The sequence below is a fragment of the Saccopteryx bilineata genome, chromosome 4 (genome assembly GCF_036850765.1).
Source record: "Saccopteryx bilineata isolate mSacBil1 chromosome 4, mSacBil1_pri_phased_curated, whole genome shotgun sequence".
NCBI classification, from domain to species: Eukaryota; Metazoa; Chordata; class Mammalia; order Chiroptera; family Emballonuridae; genus Saccopteryx; species Saccopteryx bilineata.
In genome coordinates this window covers 93,030,920-93,047,302 of record NC_089493.1, presented here as the reverse complement: position 1 = coordinate 93,047,302, position 16,383 = coordinate 93,030,920, and the positions used below count along the sequence as shown (strand labels likewise).

The window sequence follows — 16,383 nt, the reverse complement described above, 5'->3', positions numbered from 1 at the left end:
TGTCTTCTTATTTCTCCTGGATGGTTTTTGACACCTCCATTTCATTTGGAAGACATTTTTCTTTCACCGAAGAGCATTGAGATATTCTCAGAAAGCTGTCTGTGCATCCCAGAGTTCCAGGTTCAAGCTCCCTGAGTTTGGTGTCTCCAGGGCAGAGAATTACCTCCTGGGGAAATCAACTATGTGATGTCAAAACAGATGCACCCTCAGCCTGGGAATCAATGCTCCCCTCCCAGTTCCACTGAATTCTCTGTGATATGACAACCATTAGAGTTATATGTAATCTTAGAGATAGTAGAAGTGTCAGACATTATTTTACAAGAAATACACTGAATCCCAGAGAGATGAAGGACATTCTCAAGGTCAGATAGCTTGGGTAATGACAGAGCCAGGGTGTGTGCAGTCTTTCTAGGGCTCTCTCTTGCAGCTATATGCTGGGAGGCTTTGCCAGTAGGTGTTTTGGGCAGCAGTTTATCTGGGCTTTAAAACAGACAGGTGAAGAGCAGTCACTGTAGAGAGGAAGGAAGAGAACAGGAGGAGGGAGCCAAAGGCCCTGGGCAAGTGATTCAGCCTCTAAGGTTTCTGTTCTTCTACCTACTGAGTGTCCTGGAGAGTCCCTCAGGGCAGTTGTGATGCGTGTGAAAGCTCTGGAAAAACAGTAATTCACAATATCACGGCCCCCAGACCAGAAGGCAGCCACAGCTCCCTCTGTGTCCTGCTTTCAATCTTTTCTGGTGGCTCCTGTTGGTGGAAGAAATTTATGGTCTTGTGATGTGCCAGGATGCCTTTTTCAAAAGTGATCAAAGAGCACCAGAGGTTAACTCATTTATATGCTAAATAAAGATTATCTTCTATTTAGACAATCTGGTCTAGCTGAGCTTCAAATCAACAAGTTGCTCTTGTTTGGGAGGTGAGGTGTGCTGCTGAAAAGGAACTTGGGTAGCACTCTTGATAACCTAGTTCTGTTCCCAGTAATATCCCTGCCTCACTGGATTTGGACAAGATACATACCTTTTTGGAGCGGTATTTTTTATTTCCACTTGAAAAATGAGAATGTGATATTTTGTTCTTAGTAAGTTCAGAGAAACATTTTAATGTGACTCAAGGTAACAAATGTGAATATTTTTGAAACAAATATTCTTTACCCATACAAGACGAAGTTGTGTGGAATCTTTTCATGGTTTTTTCCTAGATGGACTAGGCTCATCCATCCAGACTGTGTTAAACCCACTGACTCAGGGCTACCGCCTCCTTTCTTTGATTTGGGCTGTGAGGACAGATGTAGAAGTTTGCTGATGGCAATGGCGAGGGAGTCAATGAAGGTGCTCTTTCACTTGTAACCTCATAAGCCCTGACTTGACAGCCACGTGGGTGCTGAGGAAACCACAATATTGTGTTGCCAGGGCTCTGTGACCTGAGTGGGTACACCAGGAAACAGCTGTGGCCTTGCTGAGGTGGGAGCAGCAGAGCTTGTGGGCCACACTGGGGGCACTGCTGTTGTTAATTGCTGTAGCAGAAGCAGCAACAGCAGGAAACCCAGGGCTGAGACCCCAAGACAGAGGCCTGAAGGCAAGGGGCTCAGGAAGCTGAGGTGTGACCTATAAACTCAAACAGTGAATTCACAGCACCCTGTGGTGAATTCTCTCCTGCGGTGGTCTCACCAGGTAAAGCCAGAGGTGAGTCACACACAATGCCCTTTAATAAATGCAGCAGAGAAAGCCTCAGAAAAGAATGGCAGAAAATCGTCAACACCAAGGGCCCAGGCAAGAGTCAGTGTTCAGTGACCTTCAACTCTCTGTGCAGAGGTTGGCAGGCAAGAGATAGTAAAGATACTACTTTTACCAGGGAAATTTAGGGCTCTCATTCCTATCCCTTCCACAGTGCATTGCTTGAAGGCAAGGCACCTGTCTTGTTCTTCTTTGCATGCACAGCACAGTGCCTGGACTTTAGAGAGTCGGTTCATGTTTGTTAAGTCAATTAATAGAAAGAAGTGCATTACCTTTGTCTTTTACTCTGATCTCTGTTAAAGGCTTGGAGAGTATTTAGATGAGATTTGAGAAACCCCATTGCCTACATGGAGAGTGTTAGGGAGTCAAATGTAATTTTGGTTGTAAAGTAGCAGAAAGAGCAGAAAAGTCTTTTGTGGACAAGACGCCAGTTTGGGGCCAATCTAGCGTCGGGTGAGCAGAGCCTTTCACGCTTAGGTAAAGGGCGCAGGCGCTCCCTTCCCCAGAGCCTCTGCTTTCTTCTTGGAGAACAACTCTGGGAACCCGTTGGCTCCTTTCTATCTCTGAAGGCAAAGAAAATAAAAGGAACAAGACACCATCTTCAAAGTGCCTCAGTTGTAGAAATAAAAAATGAACCCTCGGTGTTTTTGTATTGTTAATTTTATTTATAAAGCAGCATATAAAGCACTTAGGACCACAACCCCCTACCCTTCAGAACTTTGTCCTTCCACCAGGCTGGCGGATGACTGGGTGTGCTGTCTTCAAAGAAAAGCTTGTTTGGGCAGCGGCCATTTAAGCAAGGGTGGGACGGGTTAGTTTGAATCACCGAGAAGTCGGAAGCCTTTGAGATAGCACTTCTGTAGGCTTTTGGTTTCTTTCAGAGAGTGTAACCTTTTCTTGCCAGTCAGCCTGCAAGCAAAGGAAAGTTGTCAGAGTTGATATAGAACCATAGACCGGCAGTGCTGGAGGGGACCGGAGTGGTATGCAGTGCGGGGAGGGCAGCGCGTGCTGTGGTTGTGCCACCACAGACACTGCGAATCCATTATGGCAGTTCCCTTCTCCACGTGGCAGTAGGTCAGCTGGTCACCATCAGTGTATCATTGTTGGCACCAGTCATGAAACCCATTTGTTCTCCTTTAGTCTTTCTTAACTCCTTTGTTTCACAGATGCAAAAACCTAGGCCCAGAGAGGTGAAGGAACTTGGCTAAGGTAACATAGTGAGTTAGGAACAAAGTCAGGACTAAAACCCAGATCTTCTGACTCCCAGTGCAGTGCTCTTTTTATATAGCCATATGGCCAGTGTCCTTGGGACTGTTGGTAAAATAGTCACCTGTTCGGGAATGACTGGGTGTGCTCACAGGTGGAGATGGGTCAGTGCAACACTCTAAGTCTAGGGCTGTTCCTGGTTCAGGAGCTGGGACTGAGGAGCATCTTGGGGTATTGGAGAAGGTGCTTCATAGGCCAGTTTGAATTTCATATCTAAGTTTACCTGAAGAGGGGATGCAAGTAATGTCTGGCCAGTAATAAACATCTCAGCCTCAACTTCATATACATCCTGAGTAGCTAGTAGTGGGCTGTGCATGATTAACAAGGGTATGGGCTCACCCCAATGGTAGGCTGGTCTACACATCAGTCCTCTGATTAAGAACTGGGAGCTGGCATCCCCTTTGTTGGGGCAAAGATAGATTCTGCTCCCCCCCCCCCCCCAGCTTCCAATATTCTTTAGGTGTGGCTTTGCAAATAACCTGTGTACCCTTGGCCAGATAAACAAAAAGTCAAATAAAGTAGACTAATTCCCTTTATTTAGCTTCAACTTTTTAGCTCCTATGTTAGAGGTGGGGGTTATTCACTGGTATTACATTATACTGCATAATGGGTTTGAGTCTGGTTTGAAACAAAACCAGACTCTGCATAACAGGAGGTGGGGTGTTGTTATGCTGAGTATCTGAGTATCTGAGATAACCCTCTCATTAATTTGAAATATGTGTTTTCCCCTTCCCAATGCTTCTTGGTCTTTTACCATTCCTAAACGCCTTTCTCTCTATGTGCAGCAGAGTTTAGGTGGAGGTAGGAATAAGAAGCAGCTAATTCTTACCTTAATAGAAAAGTAACTTGGCAGTCAAAAGAAAATTGACAGCTACAGTCTTGGCAAACAGCATACGGAACCCCAGCACTGTGAGGGACATCATATTCACCTTGGCGTGAACTGTGGTTGAAAAAGAGTAAAGATGGTGGCTTCCTCAAGAAGATAAATTCCCTTCCAGGAATGGGGCCCACAACATGGACACTAGCTGGCCCTGAATCACTTTTATGCTTCCTGGTCTGCAAGTCCAGTTTAGTGCCGACAGCCCTCAATGACCAAAGGTTGCTGCTCATACTCAGGCCTGTAAGCTTTGGAAACCCATGCTTGAAGCCCAGGTTCTGTTGAAAGAGTCAGAGGAAACCACTGGGGCTGAAGTATGGTTTTTTTTCTTTTAAAGTCTGGCGCTTTTGGCCCCATTTGACATTTACAGAGTTTGCTTTACTCCTCAATTGTGAAGTTGATACTTTGATTTCAACTAACCTTTGGGTTTATGGCAGCTCTCTAAAACTTGCTGTTCGTTTTCGGGTTCCACAGGTTCCACTGGTTTTAGAGTAGCTGTTAACAAACAGAAGTGGTCAGGCTTACATTGGCAATCAGCAGGCTGTTTGCCAAGACCGATTAGATTTGAAAACTGGAGAAGACTTTGAGTAAGTAAACCAAGGACCAGAGTTGTGACTTGGTTAAGGTCACATGCTGTTTGTGCAGCCAACATACCTATTATGCTGGGTTCGTTTTTTCATTATACCATAAAGCCAATATCCAGGCATGCCTCTAATTTGTAGGAAGAACTAGGATTCTTAATCCATGAAAGGCTGGGCTGCCCTTTTATTTGGTCTTCAAACTAGATTAAACTGCACCTAGATTTTTAACCCCAGAGTTTAGTGGTAGGATAGTCATCAGTATAAAGGAGACAGTTGTTGTTGAAAAGAGAGAAGGGGGTGAAATAAGATAAATTTTATCTTAGATTCCAGCTCATGGTTCTTTGAAAAGATCAACAAAATTGACAAACCCTGGCAAGACTCACTAAGGAAAAAAGAGAAAGAACTCATATAAACAAAATCCAAAATGAAAGAGGAGAAATTACCACAGATATCATAGATATACAAAGAATTATTGTGGAATACTATGAAAAACTATATGCTACCAAATTCAACAATCTAGAAGAAATGGATAAATTCCTAGAACAATACAATCTTCCTAGACTGAATCATGAAGAAGTAGAAAGCCTAAACAGACCCATAAGCAGGGAGGAAATAGAAACAACTATCAAGAACCTCTCCAAAAATAAAAGTCCGGGGCCAGACAGCTATGCTAGTGAATTCTACCAAACATTCAAAGACAATTTTGTTCCTATCCTTCTTAAAGTCTTCCAGAAAATTGAAGAAGCAATACTTCCAAACACAGTTTATGAGGCTAACATAACCCTCGCACCAAAACCTGGCAAGGATGGCACAAAAAAAGAAAACTACAGACCAATATCTCTAATGAATACAGATGCAAAAATCCTAAACAGAATACTAGCAAATCGAATATGATAACACATTAAAAAAAAAAACACTAATCATGATCAAGTGGGATTCATCCCAGAAACACAAGGATGGTTCAACATATGTAAAACTATTAATGCAATACACCATATCAACAAAAAAAGATAAAAACCCATATGATCCTATCAATAGATTCAGAAAAGGCATTTGGTAAAATACAACATTTTTTTATGTATAAAGCACTCAATAAAATGGGTATAGAAGAAAAATATCTCAATATAATAAAGGCCATTTATGACAAACCATTAGCTAACATCATACTAAATGGTAAAAAACTGAAAACTTTTCCTCTAAAATCAGGAACAAGATAAAGCTGCCCACTCTCTCCACTCCTATTCACTATAGTGCTGGAATTTCTAGCCAGAGCACTCAGACAAGAGAAAGAAATAAAAGGCATTCATATTGGGAAAGAAGAAGTAAAGGTTTCATTTTTTGCAGATGACATGATCCTGTATATGGAAAACCCCAAAGACTCCACAGAAAGGCTATTAGAAACAATATATCAATACAGTAAGGTTGCAGGATATAAAATTAATATACAGAAGTCTATTGCTTTCTTATATGCCAATAATAAAACTTAAAAAAATGAACTAAAAAAATCCCCTTTACAGTTGCAACAACAACAAAAAAATACCTAGGAATAAACATAACAAAGAATGTAAAGGACCTATATACTGAAAACTACAAAGCATCATTAAAGGAAATTGAAAAAGACACAATGAAATGAAAAAATATTCCTTGTTCTTGGATAGGAAGAATAAATATAGTTAAAATGGCCATGTTACCCTAAGAAATATGCAAATTTAATGCAATCCCATCAAAATTCCAATGTCATTTTTTAAATAAATGGAACAAAAGATCATCAGGTTTGTACAGAACCATAAAAAACCCTGAATAACCAAAGTAATCCTAAGGAAAAAGAACAAAGCTGGAGGCATTATAATACCTGACTCTAAATCATACTACAGAGTCACAATAATCAAAACAGCATGGTATTGGCAGAAAAATAGACACACAGAGCAACAGAACAGAATAGAGATCCCAGAAACAAAACCACATACATATGAACAAATCATCTTTGACAAAGAACCCAAAAACACACAATGGAGAAAAGAAAGCCTCTTCAATAAATGGTGCTGGGAAAACTGGAAAGTCACATGCAAAAGAATAAAACTTGACTACAGTTTGTCTCTTTGCACAAAAATTAATTCAAAATGGATCAAAGACCTAAATATAAGATCTAAAACAATAAATTATATAGAAGAAAACATAGGTACTAAACTCATGGACCTTGGCCATTGAGAACATTTTATAAATTTGACCCCAAAGGCAAGGGAAATAAAGGCAAAGATAAATGAATGAAACTACATCAAATTAAGAAGCTTCTGCACAGCTAAAGAAACTGACAACAAAACAAACAAACAGGCGACTAAACAAGAGATGATATTTGGAAACAACAGTTCAGACAAGGGGCTGATATCCAAAATATGTAAAGAACTCATAAAACTCAGCAACAAACAAGCAAACAATCTAATAAAAAAATGGGAAGAGGATATGAACAGACAATTCTCTGAAGAAGAAATAAAAATGGCTGATAGATATATGAAAAGACGCTCATCTTCACTAGCTATTAGAGAAATGCAAATGAAAACTACAATGAGATACCACCTCACACCTGTTAGATTATCTATTATCAACAAGACAGATAATAATAACAAGTGCTGGAGAGGCTGCGGAGAAAAAGGAACCCTCATTCACTGTTGGTGGGAATGTAAGTTAGTACAACCATTATGGAAAAAAGTATGGTGGTTCCTCAAAAAATTACGAATAGAATTACCATATGACCCAGAAATCCCAATATTGGGTATATACCCCCAAACTCAAAAACATTTATATGTAAAGACACATGCACCCCTATGTTCATTGCAGCTTTATTCACAGTGGCCGAGACATGGAAACACCAAAATGCCCTTCAATAGATGATTGGATAAAGAAGATGTGATATATATATATATATATATATATATATATATATATATATATATACACACACACACACACACACACACACACACACACACATATATATATATACACACACACACAATGGAATACTACTTAGCTATAAGAAATGATGACATAGTATCATTTACGTCAACATGGATGGACCTTGATAACATTATACTGAGTGAAATAAGTAAATCAGAAAAAGTTAAGAACTGTATAATTCCATCCATAGGTGGAACACAATATTGAGACTCATGGACATAGATAAGAGTACAGTGGTTACCAGGGAGAGGGGGAGAAAAAAGAGAGGGGGTGGGAGAGGGGGGCATAAAGAGAAACAAATATAGGGTGATGGAGAATGATTTGACTTTAGGTGATGGGTATATAACATAATTGACTATACAAATGATGTGGAGATGTTTTCTCTAAATCTATGTACTCTGGTTGACCAATGTCACCCTGTTAAATTTAATTGTCTAAAAAAAAAAAAGATTCCAGGTCAGAAATGCAGAGTTCAATTCCCAGCCATTGATGGGAATAGTTGGCCCTACATTTTGTTTCCAGTATGATACCACATTGAGAGCCATCTGTCAAGAGTTTACATCTCCAACATCCATTTCCCTCAACTTTTCTTCCCCACAATCCCAGCCCCTTCAAGCCAGATACCATACCTGAAGAATTTTTCTTCTGTTCAAAATCCGTGGAGTACAAGATTTGATTGTTGTGTTGAACTGAACATGTCACTGAATTAGAATCTTCATATTTACCAAGTTTGATAGCACTGTACTTCCCACTGGGAGAGACGACGATAGCAGGGTCATATTCTATTATTTTCTTTGAAGACTGGAGACTTATATTTATAACCTTGGGGTAGAAATCCTTCACCAGACAAGCAACATTTGTCCCATTTTTCATGATAAAAACGGATGGTTTGGCAGGAGGCTGACTTTCTGCAAATATATGCAAATATAATCAATTTATTTAATGAGATGATTATCTGTAATGTGTTGGAGTTAAACAATGATGTTCATCTCAATTTTCATAGGGCCAAACACTAAAACTCAGACTTTTCTACATCCTGTTAGTGACCTGAGCTTGTTAGCACCTCCTTGAAAGGATGGCCATGGGAGGCAGAAATGAAAGGCCATCAGTTTGATTTTGAGTCAGGAGCTGCTAAGAGATATGGCTGGGAGCAGAGATGGAAAAATAACAACTACAGAAAAGTTTCTGGATCATCTGAGTTTGAATTATCTATGTTTTATTCATCAATGCTCTGGATAATCAAGGTCAGGTTGAATACCTGTCTGCATCAGTTGGTTTATTTTAAATGCCCGGGCCCTTGGAGGAAGATCAGGGCAGGAGCTCATGCTTTGCATTATGTCAATGAAAGAATCAGGGGTCTGAAAAAGACCGTATAACTGCTTCAAACACTCTGAGGATGGTAGCGTTGGGTCACTTCGGGGTGTCACCTCCATTTTATAGACAGGAAGAGATCTGTTGAAGTTAAATGACACATCTCTCTTTCTAGGTGAATACTTATTCTTTTGTAAGAGTCTACCCTACAGTTTCCTTTGAGTCTTTAATCAGAGTAACAACTATCATTCTCAGGAAGTTCCTTATAGATATAAAACCAGGTGAAGTCCATTTTTCTTATTTTATTCTAGGTGGACCTGTGGAATGTTGGCCCCAATGATTGGGTCTCCTCCCGGCCTCCTGTCCTGTCATGCCTCATCTTGAATTACCATTTATCTGCTCCTCTGCATGAGCATTTTATTCCCCCCTCCCCCAAGCCAAAAGTCTTGAAGCTTTGAGGGTGGTAGTAAAGAGTCTTTTCCATTGTGCCTTATTAAAGTTTCTAATTATGATCATTTTGTATCTGTGGAGACTTGAACTCTTAGCCTATCTTCAAATAACTGCTAAAGAAAGAGCCCTGAAAATGCCTGAAATCAGGAAAGACAACCAATCTGAATATATTTCCAATCGTAAGCTAAACTGCTGATTTTCAATATTACTAGCTTCTATGAATATGACTCTTAGTATTCAAAACTTAGCTGAGTTTAGCTTCTTGGTATCAAGTTAAAAATATGTTCAATTCCAGTGTACTTTTTAAAAAAAAAATTTTTTTTTTTATGTATTTTTCTGAAGCTGGAAATGGGGAGAGACAGTCAGACAGACTCCCGCATGCGCCCGACCGGCACGCCCACCAGGGGACGACGCTCTGCCCCTCCGGGGCGTCACTCTGTTGCAACCAGAGCCACTCTAGCGCCTGGGGTAGAGGCCAAGGAGCCATCCCCAGCGCCTGGGCCATCTTTGCTCCAATGGAGCCTCGGCTGCGGGAGGGGAAGAGAGAGACAGAGAGGAAGGAGAGGGGGTGGGGTGGAGGGGTGGAGAAGCAGATGGGCACTTCTCCTGTGTGCCCTGGCCGGGAATCGAACCCGGGACTTCTGCACACCAGGCCGACGCTCTACCACTGAGCAACCGGCCAGGGCCCCAGTGTACTTTTATTTATTATGGCCTACAATCAAGACATAAGGTATCGCTAAACAAAAAGTGTCAGTAATGAATGAGTATATGGAATGATTTTTCTAATGCTCTCTTCTGACTCTGGATTTGGGTTTTAGCTATAAAGCTCATGGTAACAGAGCTGTAACAAATAAATCAGTGACATCTGGTTGACATGGAGCAATTACTTGTCAGGAAATTCCTGTTGATCACCACTTTGTAAATGGACCATAGCTGATCAGGTTTTCCTAGAGAATCAGCTATTCAGAGAAGCCCCCTCATCACTTCCATCATAATTTTCCTTTTTATTTTTTTATCTGCTGGGAAGCTTAACTAAAAGATTAGATTCTATTCCAGTCACTCAGGGCAAAATTCATTCTTAAGAATCTAGTTCCCTGTATTTTTTACTTTAGTTCTAGACAGGAGGGGAGTTGGGGATTTTTCAAAGAGTTCTCCTGGAACCTGCTTTCAGTCTACGTGAGAACTGAAGCCGCTGATAACAGACTCTGATAACCCCAGCAGTAACGGCTTAGAAACCACACTTTCTGTTCATTCACCTCCCTTCAAAACTGTGACATTTCTTGCTCACTATACTGACTTTGGTTTAAGATATATTTCAGTTGATTTTCAAGGGAGTTATGCGTTTTAGAGAAAGGGAGCTTGTCCATTTAAAAACAAAAACAGAACAACTCTATCTCCTTAGTTACATTGGCATATGACCCAATCCTAGACTGATTTAGTTGGCTAATTTAGACTTGCTTGGGATTTAAAAATATACATTCAATGTCAATGATCACTTTGGACTGGAGAGAGGTGGTTTGAATAGTCTGAACAATGTAATAGAGCCGGCAATACAGATGTCTGAAGAAGATCATCCACTGACGATACTGAGCTCTGAATCTCTTAGTCATCATTTCAGATAGAGCCCAATGCATTAATTTGGTAAAATATTTTTCTCATACTCTTTCTCAGTCAGTGTCATATGTTTAAAACAATTGTTTATCTAGTCCATTTCTTGGTATCATGTAACCAAAGAAAATGCTATCTGATCGAATTGAGTTTTTATTTTTTAAATGGAATGCATTCAGTATAGTTGCTATATGTACCCTAGTTTATTTTTATATTGGACCTAAATCAAATTTTGAAATTGTTTCAAATTTGGGCCACTATTGTCCAAAATTTAAATTAAAGATTTAATTATTTAGTTTTGAGAATTTTGTCTTTTTTCTTGGCCCATAAATGTAGTTACATTTCAACATATTATTTGTTTCAAATTGTTATTTCAGACTTTCCCTTCTTATGAGTACCAATCCAATGCTAAGGTTAGGTGCTGGTAAACAAATCAAAAAGAAGTATGTATCTTTCCTGAACAGTCTTTCTGAATTTATAAACTTAGGAATCATCTAGGGTTTAGATTCACATAGAGTCCTAGAGTGGCTCCCTGCAAATTGCAACATTTATAACAAATGTCACTCACAACTTCAAGGCTCTCTGCCAACATGGGAGTTAACTTAAACGCTAAGATATCAGTTTACTCCTGCCAGGTAAGCCACCTCTCCCAAATCGTCCAAGGAGCAGGACATTTGTTTTCAGGCTGCGACGAGGCAGGCACACTAGTCAGCTTAACCAAAAGGATGTGGAAGGATAAAGCAACTTCCTGGAGCATTTGGGCCAAAGCGTATCTACCACTGTACCTCCTTCACCCATATGCTCCAACTATAGTATAATTGTTCTAGATTTCTTTGTGCTTTCTGGGCTGCTCTGAAGATTTCAGAAATAAGTGGGAGCTATAGTTTCAACATATGTTTTTTAAAAATAAAAAGAGCTACTTCAGTGACTCAGCCTAATGTTTCCACTCTGGCCCACTCCACATGTCCGAGGTATACTTGCTCAAGTAAAGTAAATTGGATAGCAGTCCCAGTCCCCAAACTCCTTTTATCCCTAGAAATATAGGGGAAAAAGTCAACTTACGGGGTTCCACGAAGAGTTTGGTGCCAGCTCCAAAAAACATCTGTCGGGTGTCCCAGGAGCACACTGAGATGCTGCCTCACAAGTAACCAGCCTGGGGCTGGCCCTGGGGCCTGACCTAGAACATCTGTGTCCTGCCTCCCCAGCCTGGGTCCCAGCAAAGAGACCCCACAGCTCAGAGAACTACAAAGCTGCCCTTGATGAGCTCAGGGGCGAAGCGCGCAGAGTCTCAGTTCTCTTTGAAGCTAATAATAGTTAAAATGCTGAATAAAAATGTAAGCATGAAATCTCCAGCCGAGAAACATTGGGACAGGACAGTCCTGAGGCAGAACAAGAGAAGAGGGTGACAGGTGACCAAGAGCTGCCTTTAAGATGAAAAATTTACTCCTGGTTTGTTGGAAGACCTCTCTAAGAAGAACGCAATAGCCTTGGGAATAGGGATGTGACACTGAATTTTGACATTTCTTACAATGAATGTTAGAACCGGAGGCTTTAGGCACAGGTCTTGTTTTCACATTCTGGCTCCCTTCTGTTGGGTCGCAGATACTGCTTTTTGATTTGAAGCTTTATTTCCCCTCCATCATTCAGGCTGAGTCACAATAATAACAAATCTGCTTTCTAATTCTCTGAGCCCGGGGAAAGGCTTTTGAAGGACCTGATGGTTGAACAAGAAATTGGCAGCTGCGGGGGGAGCCCAGCAGTGTTGAGTGCTGTGAATGCGGGTCAGAGGAGCCTGTGCTTACTTCCATTGCTTATTTTTGCCTTGGTATTTCTCCTGACTCTGGGTCTAGATACAAATGTCAGGAGGATATAGTAATTTATGAAAATGAACTTAAGGGACCCTATGGATTTCTCCATCTCATCACCGAGAATCAAGAGTCTAGGACCAGAGCTAAAGGGAATGACAGTTGTATAGGGCCATTATTAACTGACAAAATTTGAAGGATTGGGAACTTGATTTAAAATTCTCACCTGCCAGACCAGGCGGTGGTGCAGTGGATAGAGTGTCGGACTGGGATGCAGAGGACCCAGGTTCGAGACCCCGAGGTCGCCAGCTTGAGTGCGGGCTCATCTGGTTTGAGCAAAATAGCTCATCAGCTTGGACCCAAGGTCGCTGGCTCGAGCAAGGGGTTACTCAGTCTGCTGAAGGCCCGTGGTCAAGGCACATATGAGAAAGCAATCAATGAACAACTAAGGTGTTGCAACACGCAATGAAAAACTAATGATTGATGCTTCTCATCTCTCTGTTCCTGTCTGTCTGTCCTGTCTATCCCTCTCTCTGACTCTCTCTCTGTCTCTGAAAAAAATAAATAAATAAAATTCTCACCCGACCCCTACCTGAGCTTAGCATCATCATATTACACTCCATTATCGCCGGAAGAGAAAACCAGAGAAGTAAGTGGAGTATGGTCGGAAGGCGTGGTCAGTGTCCTGGCAGAGGGGCTAAGTGCCAGTTTCATCTCTTTCCTTCTTCCCTAAGACTCCCAAAGGCACAGCCTCAAAGATTTGATTCTAACACTGCAGGTAATTCTGAATTTCAAGTGGAAATGATTTAAAGGGAAAATGAAACATAATACTTTTTGCTCAGATGTAATTTGCCCAACATCAATCAGACTGCAATCACATACAACATAATTCTGTTTCTGTCCTTCTTTTTATTACTCTAGTTGCTCTCCCCTTAAAGATAAGAAAACTCACCAGATTTCACTATTTCCCTGGAAGCAACAGGCAATCAAAACCCTTGTGAGTTTACATTACCCTCTGAGAGGCACAGGCCCTGTTGGCACTACCAGTTGCTTTCAAGACTGTCAGCCTAGTCACATTATGTACCTTTACACAGTCCTTTATTTCCTCTGAAATTAAAACAAAACAAAACAAAATCTCACCATGTAAGTGGTAACACCTACCCCATTGGACTTGGCATTTTGTGAAAGTTTTGAAAGACTGTTGTTTTCTAGACTGGTCCCAGTGTTGGCAGCTACCCCAATTACCTGAATATAACCTCTGGATTTCCAAACCCTGGGAGAGACTACTAGTGGTCAAGGTCTCCAGGAAAGCACCATTACTCTTCTATTGTCTTGAAGTTGGTGGCTGTGCTTCTGTATTGGATGTAGTCTCCTGCACCCTGTGCAGAGTTCTCAGATTCAGAGGTAACAGGGGAGGTGAGCACATAATTGCTCTCAGCAGACCCAGACTAGTATGGGACCTTGTAGGTCATTTAGTTTGAGCCAGGTACATTGATATAATGCAAATTCTCAGCAAAAAGAGACAAGGGTAAGTTTGACTTTTGTTATTTGAGGGAGAGAAAACTCTCTTGATCTAACTTCTTCTTTAAAAATTATTTTTTTAACTCTCCCTCTTCTTACACCATGGCCATGATTCTTTTTCCTCATAAACAGTGGAGAGACTCCTCAGCTAGGGCTTGCCTTTTTCCTGGTCCCAGTTCCTTATCAAGAGGCCAGACTAGAGCTTTAGTTAGGCAGTTGTAAAGGACTATGAGCACTAATCCTTTGAACACAATTTCTAAGCATACATAGAAAATGTTCTTAAGAGAAACCTAAGAAATTTATCCTAAAAATCGACCCCAACTCTTTGCAATAACATCAACAAACCTCAGTGGATTTCTAATTTAAAATCTCCTGACATTCCAAGAAATGTCATTCATTCAGGACTATGCCACCACTCCAAGGGACATACAGACTGGAGTAAAGTGTGTGACTTACTTGCTTCCACGATGAGTTGAGTTCCCTTTCCAAAGATGAGTTTTGCTGCAGAGGCACCATTTCAGGCATCATTCTAAAAAGCCTACTACCTATTTGCCCCTTGCCTAGTCCATCTGTTTGAAAGGGGGTGGGTGGGTGGAGCAGAACAACTATAGCCGGAGACATAGAATTTTGCAAGGGTTTCTGAGATCTAAGCATTCCATTTTTGGTAGCTTGTTTGATGTGTGTTGTCTTCTGGGTGTAACATTTAGGAAAGTCTCCAAGTTTTCTGATATTATCTCTTCAACATGTCATCTCTAGGTTTTGCTTCAGGACCATCTTTTCACAGGGAGAAAGGCATTATTTTGGTTTTGCTAAGAATTGCCAAAGGCTGTAATCAGTTGAGACATAACTTCAAGGTTTAAGTCAATCACAAAAAAACTATACTTCAGTTAGAGGTGGAAGAGCATGCTGGTTGGAGCAACAGCCATGGATGCAAAAGACTTGGAGTCTGTCCAAAGGATCATAACAATTATAGATGACAACCATTTGTATAAGTACTTTACTACTTACAAAGAGCTTGTGTTTACACTACCGCAACAAACACTGTTGTAATAAATTTCATGAGGTGACATTATTAGATCCATCTTACAGATGAAGTCACTGAGGCTAAGAGTGGTTTAGACAGTGAGTGGCTAAGCTGGGTCTCACTCTCAGGTCTCTAGAATTCAGTTTCCATCTGTCAAACCAAAGTAATAGATAATAAGACTAAAAGGAGCTCCAGTTATCACTTGTCAAAACCTCTGTGATCACACAGGCTAATTAATAGATTCAAAGAAAGAGCTTTTACTTGTTTTCCAGTGCTTTTTTTAAAAAAATTACAACCCAGAATTCTTCCTAGGTTATAAGACATTTATACCGTTGTACTTCCTATGCCTTTTCTCTAAACTGTCCCTAAAGAGTTGGTCTAGATGATAATCATGATCATAGTGAGCTAAAGCTGGAAGACACCTTGGAAAGCATTTGTTTTAGCCAGAGGGAAACTAGAGTTCAGCGAAATTCAGTCACAGAGTTTATGGGCCAAAGAGAAGGATTAGCACTTGGTTTTAGGTGCTCAGCATTACACCTCACATTTATTAGATGTACAGAAGTACACATCTGGTTATGACCTAGATCTGTAAATGGTGAAGGCTCAGGTATTAAGTAAGCTGGTTCTCTAAAGTTAGTTAAGTACAGGGGAGACAAAGACTTCAGGAAAGATAGTGGATCAAGAGGATCCATTGTAGCATACATTCCATCCTGGATTTTCTCAGAAACCCAGTTCCTGTCTCTCAAACCATTTCTTGCTAAATTTCATGCTGGAAGGATTTTTCAACAACCTGAAAAATATTTTGCAAGCTGGTGATTTGGGAAACTATCTAACAAAGATAGTTGCCAAATACGGTGGTCATAATAAGAAGAAAGAAGTCACTTACGTGGCTCTACCTCCAGATAGGTTCCTTTGCCAAAGATCAGTCCTCACAGCTGATAAACCCAATCTAAAAACTGCCTTACTTTCTTTTTACTGTAACCCAGGCTCTAGTTGCCAAGTCACATAGTAGACATTGGTTGAGATGTTCTGTCTCATCTGGCCTAACCTCTTTTCTCCTAAGTCTTGGGGCTTTCCTTTAGGACAAAACAGGAGGTGATTACTGTGTCAAACAAAAATTGAAGCTTGAACCATGTTACAATGTGGATTTGTGCTCTGAATGAAAGAGACTGGAAAGGAGTTTTTTAGTTTGATTAGAAGGAAAGAAAAGTGGCACATTGGTCATAGGGTTGTGGTTCTCAATCTTTGGGCTACACAG

The 16,383-nt window shown here is 40.7% G+C and overlaps 2 gene segments (V, D, J or C); both read right to left on the bottom strand.

Moving 5' to 3' along the window:
• Positions 1 to 16,383, bottom strand: part of LOC136336050 (T-cell receptor alpha chain constant-like) — a 503,949-nt gene that overhangs the window by 81,567 nt on the left and 405,999 nt on the right.
• The window catches only part of LOC136336051 (T cell receptor delta constant-like), a 54,004-nt gene continuing 39,999 nt past the window's right edge, over positions 2,379 to 16,383 (bottom strand). Inside the window, 4 exon segments of the C gene segment in view lie at positions 2,379 to 2,636; positions 3,823 to 3,933; positions 4,291 to 4,365; positions 8,036 to 8,314. Of these exon segments, the coding sequence occupies positions 3,824 to 3,933; positions 4,291 to 4,365; positions 8,036 to 8,279 (429 nt within the window).